This window comes from Takifugu flavidus, chromosome 15 (assembly GCF_003711565.1).
Source record: "Takifugu flavidus isolate HTHZ2018 chromosome 15, ASM371156v2, whole genome shotgun sequence".
NCBI lineage: Eukaryota > Metazoa > Chordata > Actinopteri > Tetraodontiformes > Tetraodontidae > Takifugu > Takifugu flavidus.
The window spans coordinates 11,299,680-11,315,550 of record NC_079534.1 but is presented as its reverse complement, the minus strand read 5'-3'; the positions used below and the strand labels follow the sequence as shown (position 1 = coordinate 11,315,550).

At 41.1% G+C, this 15,871-nt stretch overlaps 3 protein-coding genes across 4 annotated transcripts; 2 read left to right on the top strand and 1 right to left on the bottom strand.

Annotated features, from left to right (window-relative positions):
- Window positions 1-2,734: 2,734 nt before the first annotated feature.
- Window positions 2,735-4,829, top strand: ccl25a (chemokine (C-C motif) ligand 25a). Of its 2 annotated transcripts, none has more exons than XM_057057521.1 (5): window positions 2,735-2,883; window positions 3,251-3,432; window positions 3,672-3,789; window positions 3,896-4,010; window positions 4,401-4,829. In XM_057057521.1, the coding sequence occupies exons 2-5, from the start codon at window positions 3,369-3,371 to the stop codon at window positions 4,410-4,412; spliced, it is 309 nt and encodes a 102-aa protein (XP_056913501.1). In that variant the 5' UTR covers window positions 2,735-2,883; window positions 3,251-3,368; the 3' UTR covers window positions 4,413-4,829. The 2 variants fall into 2 exon arrangements, with proteins under 2 accessions (XP_056913501.1, XP_056913502.1); XM_057057522.1 differs by having other exon boundaries at window positions 2,841-2,863.
- A 729-nt stretch (window positions 4,830-5,558) lies between these two features.
- On the bottom strand, window positions 5,559-8,872 carry LOC130539394 (serine/threonine-protein kinase NIM1-like). The gene is made up of 4 exons (XM_057057706.1): window positions 8,506-8,872; window positions 8,188-8,427; window positions 7,323-7,591; window positions 5,559-7,232 (listed from the first exon to the last, which is right to left on the bottom strand). The coding sequence occupies exons 1-4, from the start codon at window positions 8,570-8,572 to the stop codon at window positions 6,492-6,494; spliced, it is 1,317 nt and encodes a 438-aa protein (XP_056913686.1). The 5' UTR covers window positions 8,573-8,872; the 3' UTR covers window positions 5,559-6,491.
- A 1,465-nt stretch (window positions 8,873-10,337) lies between these two features.
- Window positions 10,338-15,283, top strand: pnhd (pinhead). Its single transcript, XM_057057428.1, is given in 8 exon segments — window positions 10,338-11,822; window positions 12,241-12,336; window positions 12,483-12,622; window positions 12,809-12,926; window positions 12,929-13,078; window positions 13,564-13,745; window positions 14,423-14,481; window positions 14,986-15,283. Coding segments are annotated over 8 exon segments (945 nt in total). The 5' UTR covers window positions 10,338-11,773; the 3' UTR covers window positions 15,137-15,283.
- Window positions 15,284-15,871: the final 588 nt, after the last annotated feature.

Sequence of the window (15,871 nt, the reverse complement as noted above, 5' to 3'; positions counted from 1 at the left end):
GCAATACATAACGGTTTTCAGGGGGAAATGATTAAAAATGTAAAGTAAGCAGATATTTGTCACTTTAATTCAAATATGGATATTCGGTGATACGTCTCATAAGAATTTGCATTGCCCAACACTGACAAAGAGCCTTTTTGAAGCAGTCCAGCTCCACATTTCTTTTTAAGCACTTGTCAAGCAAGTCGCTGCTTGTGTTAGCCTCATCTGTCAGGAGAGCTTGGCTTTGGCTTCCAGTCGTGATACTTTCACTTCTTCTTCTGTCCATCAGTGAAGCCAAGACCTGCTGTAAATCACTGACTCATCCCTTTTCTTCATAAAGAGCTTAACTTTGACCTGATTCTAGTGCTAGACTTTCAGAAAAGTTGGCATATTTTGCTCGTGTGTGGCCAGTTAACCAGATCCCAAGTCTTTCAAGTTAAAGTGCTGTATTTACACCTGCATGTTGCAATACAATACAATAGAATACAATGCATACTTGGTGGTGGCTTTAGATTGCTAAAACATTGGAGGTCTCTAACAGCATAAGAAATGCATGTGTTATCAGTGAATGTGTAATCTTCACATCGATACTGAACTTATTTTCTAGTGTTGACATCCTGTTCCAAAAGGAAACATTGTAGAAATGAGTCAACCATCCAGGATTTTACTGCATCTGTGCTTAAACCACTGATTATTTGACTATTCTGCCTCAGTACAATGTTCAACATAGACGGACAAAATAGTTTAGACAGACAAAATAGACACTTTGGAAAGTGGGTTTTTAAGTAATATTTGCTGGTTTTGAAAATAATGAAGCAGTGGTCTTCTTCTTGTCCTGGCATGGTTCACATGCAGGTAAAATGCAAAAAAGAAAACATATTGTCTGAGCAAATGTTAAAGACTACACCCTGTAACAGCCAAGTAGCACTGGTTTCCACAACACCGCCAAATATCCATCACCATAAATCGGCCCGTGCCAGTAAATTTTTAAGCAAACAATCTCACGTAGTGCTGAAAAACAAGACCAGAGTTGCACAGAATTAAGCAATTTGTTCATAAATCATAACATTATAGTGTGTTACTTCCCCAGTGGCTACTGGCAATAAAAAAATAAATTCTTGTAATCTTTTTTAAATTTCAAGGAGGAATTGTAGTAAATAACTGCAGAAAGCACTAGTCTCCTGCAGACAAAGGAAATCAAAAAGACCATGAAATGCCTTATTGAACTTTAGCACAGCTTTTGGATGCGTGCTGGCAAGAGTCATAAACATTGAATAGAGCTATCAGATTTCCACCCGAGCGTTGCATGCTCATTAATATCCATCACAAGGCAGGAAGCCCTTTTGCAAGAACTGAAAGAAAAAGCTTTTATTACGCCAGATGCAATCAGTGACAAGTGGTTTTAAACCAAACTCCTCTAACTGCCCTGACAGACAAGTTCATCTAACGTCCAAGAGTCAAGTCAAAATCAGAACCTCAAAGCAAGATTGAACTTAAACCAAACACAGAGAATAAAAGTCATAAAAAGGTTGTTAATGTGGATCTTTCTTTGTCAAAATAGCCGACACATTACATCATGCGTGTGGAATCTAGCACTAAATACAAAATTCCCAGTAGTATTATACATGAAGGGGTATATATTTATATAATTATAATCTGTAGAGCGGTAAACCCGTGTCCGAGAATGTCCCACCAAGCCGATGTTATCTTGAGCGTCACTCATTTATTCAAGTGGTCATGAGAGATGTGAGGCATAAACCGCTGTCTTGGACGGTCCAGAGATAAACCGGAAGTGTTCTTGTTTAACTTTAGTGCGCTATTTGCCAGGTTTGAAAAAAGAGACATGTCGAGATATTAACAGTATGAAGAGAAAGCCAAAAGTCTCCAGCACCTTTTTGGGATGAAGGCTAGAAATTTCTAAGGTCTTTTCTCTGATGTTACATATTTCTTATCAGTAGATTCACACATTAGTGGTATTAACATTCTTCATTTATCTGGATTTATTGACACGTCTGCCCACTCAAAAGGCCAAAGGAGACATAAGGTAATTCTGATTCTGTCTTTATGGCCTGATAAAATCTATTGTGTCCCAGCTGTTGGGATTTTCCAGATGCAATCAAAATTTCACAAGACGTTACCTTTCATCTTTATATTCTGTGCTTATGTTTTTATTGCACATTCCCTATATATAGAGAGAGAGTTTATTTTTTACATTTTGTAAATAGCACAAACAATGGTTGTATAGGCTGTGAAACTCAGTTTCTACTTTTAACAATGTATAGACCTTTTGGGAATAACCGACAACCTTGAGGGAGCAAAAAGTACTGTAAACCCACATCAGACATACTTTAGCAAACACATCTGGTGACAGGTACCCGGTCTGCTCCTTGTCTTATAACTATTTTGTGTCATTCAAACCTATTTTTAGGTTAATTGTCTGCAAAACTTCCCCTTTTATCCTTTGGCTGTGGGTTGAGAAGATGTTATGTAAGATTAATAAAGATTTCTTAAAGTCTGCATTCAAGCAGGAAGAATGAACGATATCTCAACATCAGCCATGCCGGCGTACAGTTGCAGCATTTCATTTTAACACTTCAAGAAATAAAGCATGTGCCTGAGCTTGTAGGAAAATACTGGCTTCAACTGCAGGTTTTGTTTCTGCAGGGTAACAGAGAAATATCTGGACTGGGAAAAACACATAAAAGCTCAGTCTGTCATCACCTTTCCGGTAAAAGTTGAAAGAAATGTATAAAAAATAGGGGGGGGGACCATAGAGGAAGTGAGGTGCAAAGGTGAATTCTCTTCATGGAAATATGATCGGTGGCAAACCAGCACTTTATAAGTGTTCCTCCCCTTACCTGACATGAGCAAACATCCAAAGGTACGTCTGAAGCAGTAGGGGTGAGTCACTCGTAAACGGAATATCAATACAGATCCTTTGATTTGCTTTGTACATTTCTGTAGTTTAGACATCAGCAGCATTTACATTAATGTTTAAACAATTTGTCACAACTATATGACTTTTATCAATAACATTGACTAGTTCAGTTTATCCATTTTGGTTTAAATGATCCTGGTCTCTCCCAAAAAACTAAAATTAATGTGGAAGCAGTTTGTGTTCCATTGTTTTGTTTTGTTTTGTTTCTGTTATTTTATATATTGGGTGACATATTTCCATTAATTTAAAGAAAAGCTACATGTTCTAGGCATTATTTATAGGTCAGAGCTGTTAAAGCAGTAAGCAGACAAGGAACAATTCATTTTTCAGTGTTCCTGGTCCAAGTGTGAGCAGCGAAGGTGTGGAAGGAACTGAAGAGCAAACCCCGAGGAGCGATAAGGTCGATTGCCGTTAAACATTCACGTCTTTGATTCAGCGTTGTAGCAGCATGAGGGTCAGCGCGCTGTTTTTCCTGACAGTCACGGCTTGCATCTGCCTGACACTGGCACGAGGTACGAATGTTGAGGAACCTTTGTTAGTGGTGTCACATAAATGAGAGGTAATGCACTAAACAGCATCGCTATTGACATAAGAACAACAGTGTTTGTGTGTGTGAGAGAGTAATTAGACGTTATTTTGTAGCTTTATGACTTTATCATTGTGTTTACTCAGATCTCAGTGAAAAAACTTCCGAATCAACATGTTCAAACTGGAGGGTGCTGACCCTAATGAGTAGTTTTCTGACTTTCAGGGACGTATGACGACTGTTGTATGGAATATGCGAAAAAAATGAGGCCTAAGATGCAGAAGCACGTTATAAACTACAGGTGGCAGGTGCCCGATGGAGGCTGCAATCTCCTCGCTGTGATGTAAGTAAACACGGACCAAACCAACATCCACGTCAAATCTGAACTGGTTCAATATGACACATAGTCTCACACGGAACTGACACCTGTTCTCCCCATCCCACCCAAGATTCACCACGGGCAAAGGGCGGATAAGGTGCTCAGACCCCAAAGAGAAGTGGGTCACTGACCTCATGAGGGTCGTTGATCAGAAGAAACTGAAAAGACGCAGCAAAACCGTGAAGGTGAGTGGATCATTCCCACGACCCACATGGGCTTACAGGAAATGTATATAAGTTCCGTGCTTAGAACAATGAAAAGTCTGATCAATCTCATGTTCGAGCCTTCAAAGTCAGAGCTGTAAACAACCAGCTCTACTTTTACTGTTATTTCCATTATCACTTAACGCTGGGTCGTAAAATCTACAAAGCGTAAAAATGGAACCGAAAGCGAGTTGTGAGATGCTTGTTTATCTCATAGAAATGACCAATAACAGCACATCGACACCCCAGGTTCACTTACGCTCAGATGATATTCTCTGTGGTTATTTCCTACATCAACGATTATAACTGTCAGTTTGTGTTTAAGTCATCAGTTGTGTTGGTTTATTTTATTCCTTTTTTTTGTAATTACAGCGCGTTTACTAATTACAACACGAGGCTGAGGGCGACTTCCTGCTTCATGACCAAATATGGCTGAATAGTCTGTCCTGCCAAGGCCAAAAACCAGTTTGATAATGTCTTACTGGCCAGGTAACGTTAGTTTTGCTTTCCCTGCATTAAAGTAGATGGAAAAACCCGAGAAGGAATGTTTTATTGTACCCACATTGATAGAGCCTGGACACCATCCAGCACACATAAAAGCCTATAATTCAGCAGCAGGCCGCATTGCTACTCATTTAGAAGTTGTTGTCTTTCTTTGTAAGCTACTGTGAATTCTATAAGCTTTTTCATTCATGGTGACGGAAGGTGAATGTTGTTTTTTGCCGTATGTAATCAGATGTATACAAAATCTTTTAAGTACAAAATGTAAAAAAAAACAAAATAAAAAAAAATTGTAATCCACATCACTGCAATGGAGAATTTTATTCTATATTCTAATAAAACCTTAAGTTTATCAATAAAAAAGACAATTATACTGTAGATATTCCATCTTGGTTGTGTAAATAGCAGAGTTATCCTGTGATTAACTTAAATTTCTCCAATAAAATGCAACAAAATAATCTTAAACAGGTCAAGAAGCATATTTTTACCAGTCCAAATTTAAGGGGGTGTGTTATAATGGATGCACCCTATTTAGGTGGACATTTGTTTCTTTTGTTGTTGTTTTTTTACTTCTAATAAACAGTTTCATTCTACTTTGAGATGGGAAATCCATCTGAAAATCTCCACAAGGTTTAATAACCCCGACACCCTCAGTGCAAGATCTACTGGTGTGTGTGGCTCCTTTCCCACCGTTTTTTAAGTGTGATGTTGATTTAATTTATCAGTTTAATCTAATGTGACTCATTCTAGTCTACATCTGTCATGGTCTCATCTTCATGGGCACTCGGGAGAACTGCTGGGACAAGTTCGCTGTTAAAATTTCTGCCTGACTAATGCACCTCAGGCTTTCTGAGCAGACACTGGTCCCATACATGAATGTCATGCAGACTCTGGCTTTCATCATGAGTGCAATAACAAAACTCTAACAGCACATGTCTGTGCTAATGCAACAGTAATAACAAAGCCATGAACTTACCTCGGCACCACTATAAACCAGAGTCAATTGTTATTAAAACAGTAAAGGATTGCTTTGCTCGGGTGTGGAATTTATTTGCACTGGCAGCTGATTTCATTCTGGCAGACAAATTCATCCGAACAATTACCAGGAAGAGGACATTCAAATTGCATGAAATGGGATTAACAGAAGCATCATTGTTATGGGTGAAAGATGAGTTGATGCTAGCTGTGATAGCAAAAATGCTGCCCAATGTGCTGCCTTTTATAACGGGAGAAAAACATTAAGGGAGACGATTTGACGATGCATTTGTGATATGATATGTGAGCAAAATACTAGAAGTATAGGTGAAGACCAAACACCTGCGGATATGAAAGGAGTCATTTTAAAGATAAATTTATTTTAAAATGACGTTTTCTGCGGTGTCAGATCATATCTTCTTTTCCTCTTGATCAGTAATCTTTATTTACAATGTTATACTCAAAATGTGATATATGTTTGCGAAGGTGTCACTCATGATGATGGACAAGACTTGAAAGGTGGTCAGGCAGATCTACAAAAACGTTTTAGGTCACTTTAATGGATCGAAAGGTTGCAGGATCCACATTCTAGTACTTTTGTTACTAATTTACAGAAATCTGACTGACAATCTCTCCGTGAGGAGCAATGCCTTTCATTAGAGTCGGGAAGTTGTTAACTAATTCCAAGTGTGAGAACAGTGAAAGAGCAGTGTTAATGTTTGTTCCTGTTGGGCTACGATTGATACATTTCCTCAATGCCTCCATTCTGCTTTTAATCAAACACATGTTAATAAAAAACATGTAAATTTTGTAGCCTTGGACATTTTTGTAACTTTCTCAAATGCATTAAGCAAGCAGCTCCTAATGTCATACACCTCCCAATAAAGTGACACAAAAACTGTGCCATTTAAGGACACCAATAAATCACATAAATGCAACAAGCTATCCAAACGGGCCTGCATTGAAGATGTTCTTTGAACCAATAAATTACATGATGACACAAACGACGGAGCGGTGTTTGTTTAGCACGCTTTTGTCTGCTCGCCACACGCATTTGTTCAAAGAGTCGCTCCTGTGGCCCAGAGATTCTGTGGACCTCCTCTTTTGGATGCGGTGCACCAAAATCCGGTAAGTTCCTGTAATGGGGTTTTTCAAGTCCAGACTGGTGTTCAGGAGCTGCATCTCAGTTATGCCAAGATCCTCCAGGGCTGATTTTAATTTTAAATCATCTGTGCTTAAGACGTGGGAAGGATCGACCAGGTGATTTGGCGTAGGGCTGCACGCCAGGTGGGCCTGAGTGTACTCAACACCTCTCAGCCAAGTGCTGGCCATGATCTGTGCCACCGTGAGGCGATCCACAGGAAGCTGCTTCAGAAGGCCTTTAATGATTTCCTGGCACGATATGGGGACGTAGTCAGGAATGGCATAGGAGCCCTGCAGGATGCATCCTCGAAGCCTCTCTGTGTTGGAAGCTTTAAACGGCATAGTGGCCGTCACCATGAAGTACAGTAAGATACCCAGCGCCCACAGATCCACGCACTGGCCCGCGTAGCATTTCTGCTTGAACAGCTCCGGCGCCGCATAAGGTAGAGAACCGCAGAACGTATGAAGGAGATCGACTGGGCTGCAGAATGTGCTGAAACCAAAGTCGCCAACCTTGATGCAGTAAGTGCTGGTGTAGAAGATGTTCTCCGCCTTCAGGTCCCTGTGCACGATATTATTATCATGCTGGGAAGAAGATAGAGAGGAAAAATACGGATTGGGATGCAGCAAAGAGCTCAGATCATGTTGCTGACTTGAACGCTGCAGGAGAATTACCATGTGCTTGACTGCAGACAGGACCTGGGAAAACACCAGCTTGCTCTCCAGGTCTGACAGGCGCCCCCTGGTGCTGATCCGGGAGAAGAGCTCTCCCCCACTGGCATACTCCATCACCAAGTAGAGCCGCTTCAGCGTCTCCACCACCTCATACAAGCAGACTATGTTGGGGTGAGCCAGCTTCACCATGCAAGCGACTTCAGCGTTGAAAAGGTCTTGTGATCGCTCGTCGAGTCTTGTCTTGTCCAGGACTTTCACGGCTACTCTTTCTGTCAGAGGAAGACACAGGGGACAATGACGACAATTTGCCGATTTGCGATGAGATTGTGCTTTGGCATCGTTATTCTCGTGTGTTTTTCAGTGACATTCTGACTGATTCAGACCACCAACATATTCTTGGCCTCAAATATTTGTTACGCTGGCTTAAAGTAGAATGTACATTAAAAAAAATATTTAAAGATGGATACAGCAACAGATTAAGATGCTTACAGAAAAAGGTGATCTGGGTACATAGGTGACACATTGCAAAGATGACATTTTGTCGCTTAACTGAAGAATGCAGTTCCATTTTCGACACAAACGCTTTATTTATTTTAAAGAAATAACATTGGTGCATCTAGAATTATATTTCTGCATAACAGTGGAAGTGGGAAGTGTTGCTTTTTCAATGCTATAACAGATGCGTTGCCGCATCTCTAGAACAGATTTGATTATGTCGACATTAAATAGTAGGCCTTAAGTCAATTAATCTCAAATAAGATTAACCTTAAACACAAGGGAAGCTTGGGTAAGCACAATTGTGATAAGGGGTGATTATTTTTTGGATTTGCAGCTATAATAGTGCAAAGAGGGGAGTTTGTCTCACCTTTAGTCAGGTCATGAATTCCAAATCTAACCTGGGAGAAGTTCCCTGATCCGATCACTCCCCTCAGCTCATACAGGCCGACTCTGCGTCCGACCGTGCGATCATTCATCGCCCTCTCCGAGTGTGTCAGGTCATAGCAGGCCTTCTGGAACGCCGTGTGCCGTGTCACTTCCAGCTCCTCTGCAGCGTTCTCCTTTGTCTCCATCAGGGTGAAGATATCGTCCTGGCGCGGCACCTTCCCTGAGAAGAAGGAGGTGACACACGTTGGTCATGTTGCAAGGTTAAATCCTGAAATTCCAAGGAAGCGGATGTACTCACGTGTTTTCCTTTTCATGTTCTCGCGCTCTTCTGTGGCGAGGATGTTATTCCTGTTGCTTAGATACATTATTGCCAGAAGATGTTTCCTTGTTGGATCAGACTTCTTGGTGATTTTAGAAAAGAAAAAGACAGTGATAATGACAACACCTTTTAAAATTTTAAAAGGAATTAAAAAAAAAAAATGCAAAGATTTAAAACCCAACTCAATGCTGCTGTAGTAAGACAGCTCTGTTTACTGCAGTACTGTCTCCTGGGGTGTAAAGTGCCACCACGTGCGCAACGCTCTCTAATCTGAGTGTTGGACTCCTCCCACTCAGACAAACAATAGACAAGCTTTACAGAGGCCACTCTAACCTCTAGACACAACCATACATCCTGACACTGAAAGAGACTTTGCTGGGATTATCATTCTAACGTTAATCTATACCACCGGTGAGACTGATGGGACATTTCACAATGGTGTAACTCAACAGGCGTTTGTCACGAGGAGGTTGTCAGAGATTTCAACCGGCACGTCCATGTGCTCGGGTGTGTTGCTTTTCTTCGGATCATTTCGGATCTTCAGGAAGCGAGAGTGTCTGCAGCCAACTGACCAGGTGACATCATAACCTAGACACTAACCCTGTCACCGGACAGTCACCAGGTCAGACAGCTTGCAAACATGCACACACACACAGGATGGGCTGTCAGTGTCTGGATGCAGGGGATTGTCACACACTCATTGCGCATAATCTGTGTCCATAATCCATATATGTAATTACAGCTACAGTATCTCAGCATGTGCAGCCTGTAAGCAAACACACTGTCTGCTGTAAGAGGTTTGAAAATCAGGGAAGTTACAGTAAAAAAGAAACCAGTTGATGCATGAGTAGCAAAACCTCTAGTATAACAGGACCAAAGGAAATGATGAGTACATTGATCATGATGAGGAAAAGGTGAGGAATTGCATCAAAACTTAGAAAATGATGAACAATTCTGATTCCTTATTTTAAAGGTATCTGGATTTTTAGTATTGCTGTTATTTAAACTTGTAAAAAAAAGTACATTTGATAGATTTATGTATATTTTATATTAAATTATTTATTTTAATTTATTATTTTATTATCTATTTTGAAACTGCCTCCCCTTTCATGTGCCCAATACATAAATAATTCAAAGTGCAGAATAAAAATAAAGTATTAACTGAAATTTCCATATCCAATATCTGGATTATTGTAAATATACATCCTCTTTGTATATTCCAAATCCTGTTCTATTTGATTTTATCTTATTTTTTCTCTGAGTGCTCTTGCTGCTGTTGTTGCACTGTAAATTTCCCCGTGTGGGACAATAAAGGATCTGAATCTGAATCTGAATCTGAATCAACCTATATTATCCCACCCCTTCTTAATAAATCAGTAATATTTGAATAGTAGGCTATAATAATGATATTTTTAACTAAAAAAAACTTTTCCTTACTTAACCTTTCCTTGTTGTGTTCTGTAATTAAATTTTCCCCCTAAATGATGACCCCCCCCCCCCCACCCTTTCCCTTTTAATAGACACATATTTGAATGTTTTTTACTTTCAATAGGATTTGTGTCTGAAATTCCACAATATCATTGAATATTTTCACTTTGATTGAAGCAAATTTCCCATATCCTACTAATATTGCTTTCTTTTGTCAAATGTTTAAGTTTGTAAAAGTAGTGGATGTGTCAAACTTAAATATTTATTGTCCCAGACTTCCGTACAGTAAATGAAATATGGAAGATCGAACAAACCTAGAACGTGGAGTCATTCGTGATCCTGTGTCGGTGTTGCTTTATTTAACTCTGTATTTAGAAAATTTGGTTTGTTTAATTTGAGGTTTCCAACTGTAAACATCATCAATGTACATTAAAAAGAGGTTAGGGCCCAACATTGACCCTTGGGGGACACCACAGGTCCAAACAAGCATGCTGTTAGATAAATAACTCCTTATCCAGTCCAGTGTTTACATACCGATCTAGTTTATTCCCTAATATATTATGGTTTATTACGTCCAAAGCATTTTTTAGGTCTTTAGGTGAATGTCCCCACTGTGCGGCTGGGTCGGTTAATATCGTCCATGTTGTTCTGATCGAGCTAAATCCCTGATGGCTTTTGGCGTGTAGTTTATGTTTCCAAGATTTCATAAAGGAATGACAGATTACAGATGTCAGTTAATGGTTTTAAAATCCCCTCAGTCACTCTTTTCACAACAGTCCATTAAACGGTCTGACTGCTCCTCAGCTGTTGAGATTTGCTCTGCAGGATCAGGTCCAACACTAACAAAGAATTGATGGACGCTGTTGAACACTTCACTTATATCATATTTTTGATGTTATCAATAATAAATCCAACTGTGCTCATTATTAGGAGTTTTATTCACGCCTTATCTACATAATTCAATCAATTAATCATCACGTAATCCTGGATTTGCCAGCATTTGGAGAGAATTTCAAGATCTGTTGGCAACTTTGTGAAAGGAATTAACAACTGAAACTGGTTCCAGGCGACGCCTTAATCAGGGTGTCTGAGAGCTGAGAACGATGATCCGTTGATCCCGGTGAAAATGAGGGGATCGTCATCAACACTTCAAAGATGGACTAACACCTTATTAAAGCTCTGATTGGCAAATCGGCAAAAGGACAACATCCCAGTGACAGGAAGTTTGTTGCTTTTGTTTGAAAAGCTCATTCCATCCGAACTCTTCTTCATTTCAAGCATGTTCTAATCCCCCCATTTTTCTGCAAAGCAGCTGAGGTCTAAAGGGCAGCTCTGAGGTTGGGCCATTTGGCGTCACGATGAATAAACACAAAGGTGCTGGAGTTTTCTCAAGGAGAGACTCGGGGCCCCCATGCTGATCCTGTTTATGTGTTTGGGTCAGGTTTTGTTTTAAGTCTGAGGTGTAAAACACCTTCCCCCTGAGATAAAAGATGATTAATGCCTTTGAATGAGCGACACTTTAATGGCCCGAGGCTACTTAAGCGCTTCATTAGGCTGAGCTCGAACCTGTCGACACACTCGGCACAGGGGTCTTCCTGGTAGCAGAACAGAAAAGCTGGAGAGGGCGCCTTTGAAGTGCTGGTTACAGTTCCATCCCACAAAACACTGGGCGTTGAAATTTGATTAGCTCTCACTGATTTCTGGCTCCACACCACTTTGAGACCGTTGCAGGTCTGGATCCTGTATAAGTATCAGGGGCATCAGACAAACGGCGGGACACTCAGGATCTGGCAGCTGAGGAGAAGAGTCAGACTCAAGCATGGACGTTCCCCAACCGTTCCTTCTCCTGTGCGCCCTTGCTCTGATCTGTAAGTACTGTTTTCCCACGTGGCTGCAAAGATCTCAAGCTAGAAAGCTGCTAGAAGAGTGTGTGATGCTGAGACAGCACGCTTGGATGTATTTTACATCATTTTGCTAAATATTCAATTGTTTCAATGCCAAAAAAAGCAAAAAGAACCTTAAGAACATGGAAATATTTAAATCAAGTGAGCTAGTTTCTATCTATTCTAAGCCTTTTTGTGCTTTTGCCAATGAAGGTTTTTCTAATATTACTTTAATGGGAACATGGTTCCCTTCATTATTGTACCTGACATTGAACGTGAGGTAATTATCTCAAATTAATCCTTTATAACACTATGTTGCTTAAAAATCTATTCAGAAACCAAGCTCCTGCTGTTTCAGCTAAGGTGTCTAAAGTGCGTCTCATGTCTGTCTTGTACTTTTTAGTAACTGGAGGGTCGTGCAGGCACATAGACCACAGAAATCTGTTCACACAGAGAATGTGCTGCAAAAGGCAGAGTCACTTTGTTTACATCGGTCAAGGTAAGGAACAAAAAAAGTGCATGTTGACATTAATCTGCACCCCTCCAACTGTAGCTTAGTTGTCAGTTTTTTAAAAAATTCTAGAAAGAGAGAAAGAAAGAAAGCAACAGCACAAATAATACTGTGTTTTTTCTCTCTCGCTCCAGACATCTCTGGCAGTCCTGTAAGTATTGATGTGGGACTTTGCAGGTCACACTGTGGGTCAGCACCCAGGTCTTCCCCTGAAACAGGACAGCAGGAATACTCCAAACACTCATCCATGCTGGAGTTTCTCAGGAGCAAAAAAGTAGGTGACGCTCTCAAATGTGACCACAAGGGCGCGCTGTAACGCTGAAATTGTTGCTCTGCTATGATGACGCCATTAAACTTGTGTGTCTGTTGCAAATTTTGTCCAGAAACATAATCAGAAAAGTAAATAATATGTCGGCACTTTCTACAGTCTAAAACGTGTGAATCTGTGCTTTAATGACAGCTGGGAAGACGCGGAGCCCCAGAGAGCCCGGAGCCGCTGGGCCAGCTTCCCTCCTGCGGCCTCAACATGATGTGTGAGCCCTCTGGAATGCGAGTGGACCGGGTGCTTTTGTTCGAGGGGGCCGGGAGGTCGAGGTGGTCGAGGAGTGCCACTGCGAGCTCAGGCTGTCCCAGTGCATCCGCGTCCCAGCGCTCCGGACCTACAACGCCGAGACACCGTACGAGACCGTCATCGACGTCGGAGGATGCTCCCAATCAAAGGGGGGGGCGGGTGCGTGTGAGCGTGCGTGCGTGTCTGTGCGGAGAAGCATTCGACAATGACTCAGACAGTAAAACTATGAAGCGAGAGGTCCCTCTTTTGAATAGAGTGTCACAAATCAATATTAACTTGAAATGACAAGTGCAATGTTAAAAAGTATAAAGTTGGGATTTTTTTTAAATCAATAATTCAAAAGGATGGATGGATAATTCAAAATGAGTTCATGGAGATTTAAAGCACAAACCTTACTTACTAAAGTGTCTCCCACAAAACATCATTAACATTTTTTTTTTTTAAACGACCATGTTGAAGCATTATTTCATGTCTCCTGGCCTTTTACCACTAAAGTAGGAACCTTTTATAGGAATACTGTAAATTCAGTCATCTCTGTTGCAGATTGAGTTGAAAAATAGGACAGTAAGAAACACATCTGACCCATTTGTGTGTTTGGGGGGGACCCCCTGTCACATCTTCTAAACCTGCCTTATCATCAACAGAGGGATTCTCCTGCCTGCCCACCAAGTTTGACTCTGCTCTGGTGGAAACCCCCAACAAATCTGATCTGATTCAGACTGTCACAGCCTGTGAGCTGAAGGAAAGCTGCTACCGGATCCCGTTTATCGAATACTACTATGAAATAGTCCACCATGCAAATGGAGTCAAAGAGGAGAGGCTGAAAGTAGGTGCAAACTAAAAGCATGCAATAAATGTTTTCTCTTCATATCTGTCACCTCAAACACTCAAAACTCCAAGAATGTCTTAAACTGGCCTCTGTGGCAAGTGAGCACAACATACTTGACACTCCGGGAGTTTGGGTTTCACACTCCCTTTTATAATCAAGTCGAGAGGAAATGAGGTCTGGTCGGGTGCCAGACGGTAATCAAGTATCTTTTATTCATCGGATACTCGTGTGGAAAACAGCACTTAATTAAGCTAATCTGCAGACCGCAGGCTGGCACCGCACGTCCTGCAGGTGTGAAATGCACCAGGATGTGTGTTGGTTTATGCCAGCAAGTCCTGCAACAAGACACAATGGCTGACGGGCAGATCCGAGGCCGAAATTATTGACAGAGATTCGGAAAAACAAGGGTTTAGACTTTTGTGAAAGTCTTGGTTTGCGGTTGCAGCATCGGGGTCATCTTAGGTGCTCCCTCCATAATGATTCTGACTGAGGCACCACCGGTGTTCCACTCTGCCGGAGGTGTGAAAGCAGTGCAAACACAAATGGTCCCCGCAGGTGTCGAATCAAAGCAGTTTGACATGCTAAACGACAGCTGGCCTCCAGCTCAACTGGGTCAATATTTGGGAGCAGCTGTGACCTAATGGGCCTTTCTCTGTGTTGCTAATTTTCCACAGGAAATAGATGTGGGCAGATGTTTGGGAGGCTGCACTACAGGAAACCGATGTCTTCTCAGGTAAGTCAGAACGCAGTTGCTGCGCGCACACACACACACACACACACACACACAAACACATACTTCTGCTCCTCTCATAACAATTATCTGATGATTTTCACACTGAGTGCAACACGTGCTGCCAGCTGTTTTGAGATTAAAACAAAATGCAACGACTCCTCTCACAGATTCTCCCTTTTCTCCTTGAAGTAGCATTTAGATGATCGTATCTCCAAAAAGTCTCCTATCTGTTAGCATCCACCTTTATTGACAGACTTCCTGCTATATGTGGATCCACTGTAATATTTTATGGCAGCACAATCCACAACCTAATAGAGTCTTTCGTATCTATAGATTAAATTTAGTATCTCGATAAAGGAACACAGCTGCATGCAGATACATCTGGTACAATCGGTTGAAAACAAAATCTGGAAATTGGCCAGTTTGCCTTATCCATTTGGCTGCGTTTGTTTCTTAATGTGATCCAAATGATTTCATTCCATGTGAATGCTGACTTTCTTTCAGGAGTCCCTCTGATCCAGAAATCTGTCGCTTGTGGTCTGACAGGCAGTCCAGCTCCTGCGTTCCTCAGGGATACGAGAGCCACAGCTTCCTGAATCAACATGGACAGATGCGCACCGTCCTCTCCATCACCTCCTGCAAGTGCCACAAATGAAGACGGCCGGCAGGGAAACAAGACCCAGTGTCTTCTCACATGGTTGCTGATCATCGGCCTCAACTGGCCTCCCCTAAAGTATTATTGTATTATATGTAATATATGTAAAGTTGCTAATTTTGTAAATAAATTTAACAATGAACCATTTGTCAAGAACGCTCCTCGGTTGCACTTTGGACAAATTTTTCAGAAACATAAGTGAAAAAATAAACTTTGAAAGGTACTTCCCTCAGTAAAATGACAAGCTGTCTTATTACAGCAGATCAATGTAATAACAAGTGAGAAGTAAAATAATAAGCAATGGAGTACAATCACTGGTAATTGAGTGCTAAGCAGTTGGAGATTGGTTGAGGAACATAATCAGAAGCTTACTAAAATATCCATCAAGGTATCTGTTCAGAGGAGAAGAAATCCGATTTAAAAATGGATAATCCACATGTGCCCATCAGCTCCGGATTTTAATGTCGACGTGTCAAGTCTGTCGCTTGGAGTGAGAGTGAGAGTTTTATGGCTTCCTTTAAAGGCGCCATAAATGTGAGAAAACAACTTTGATCTCCTAATTGTTTGTTACAGACGAGAAGACAAAAGTTTTTTTCGGTCTTGCGCTTGTGCGTAATTGTGCGCAAAGATTAAAGTAACCAAATGGCACAGAGGGGAATTTATGGCTTCTCAGACAAAGACTTGAGATGGGCTGAGAAAATAAATGGATAATAACAATTTGACCAATCCTCTGAC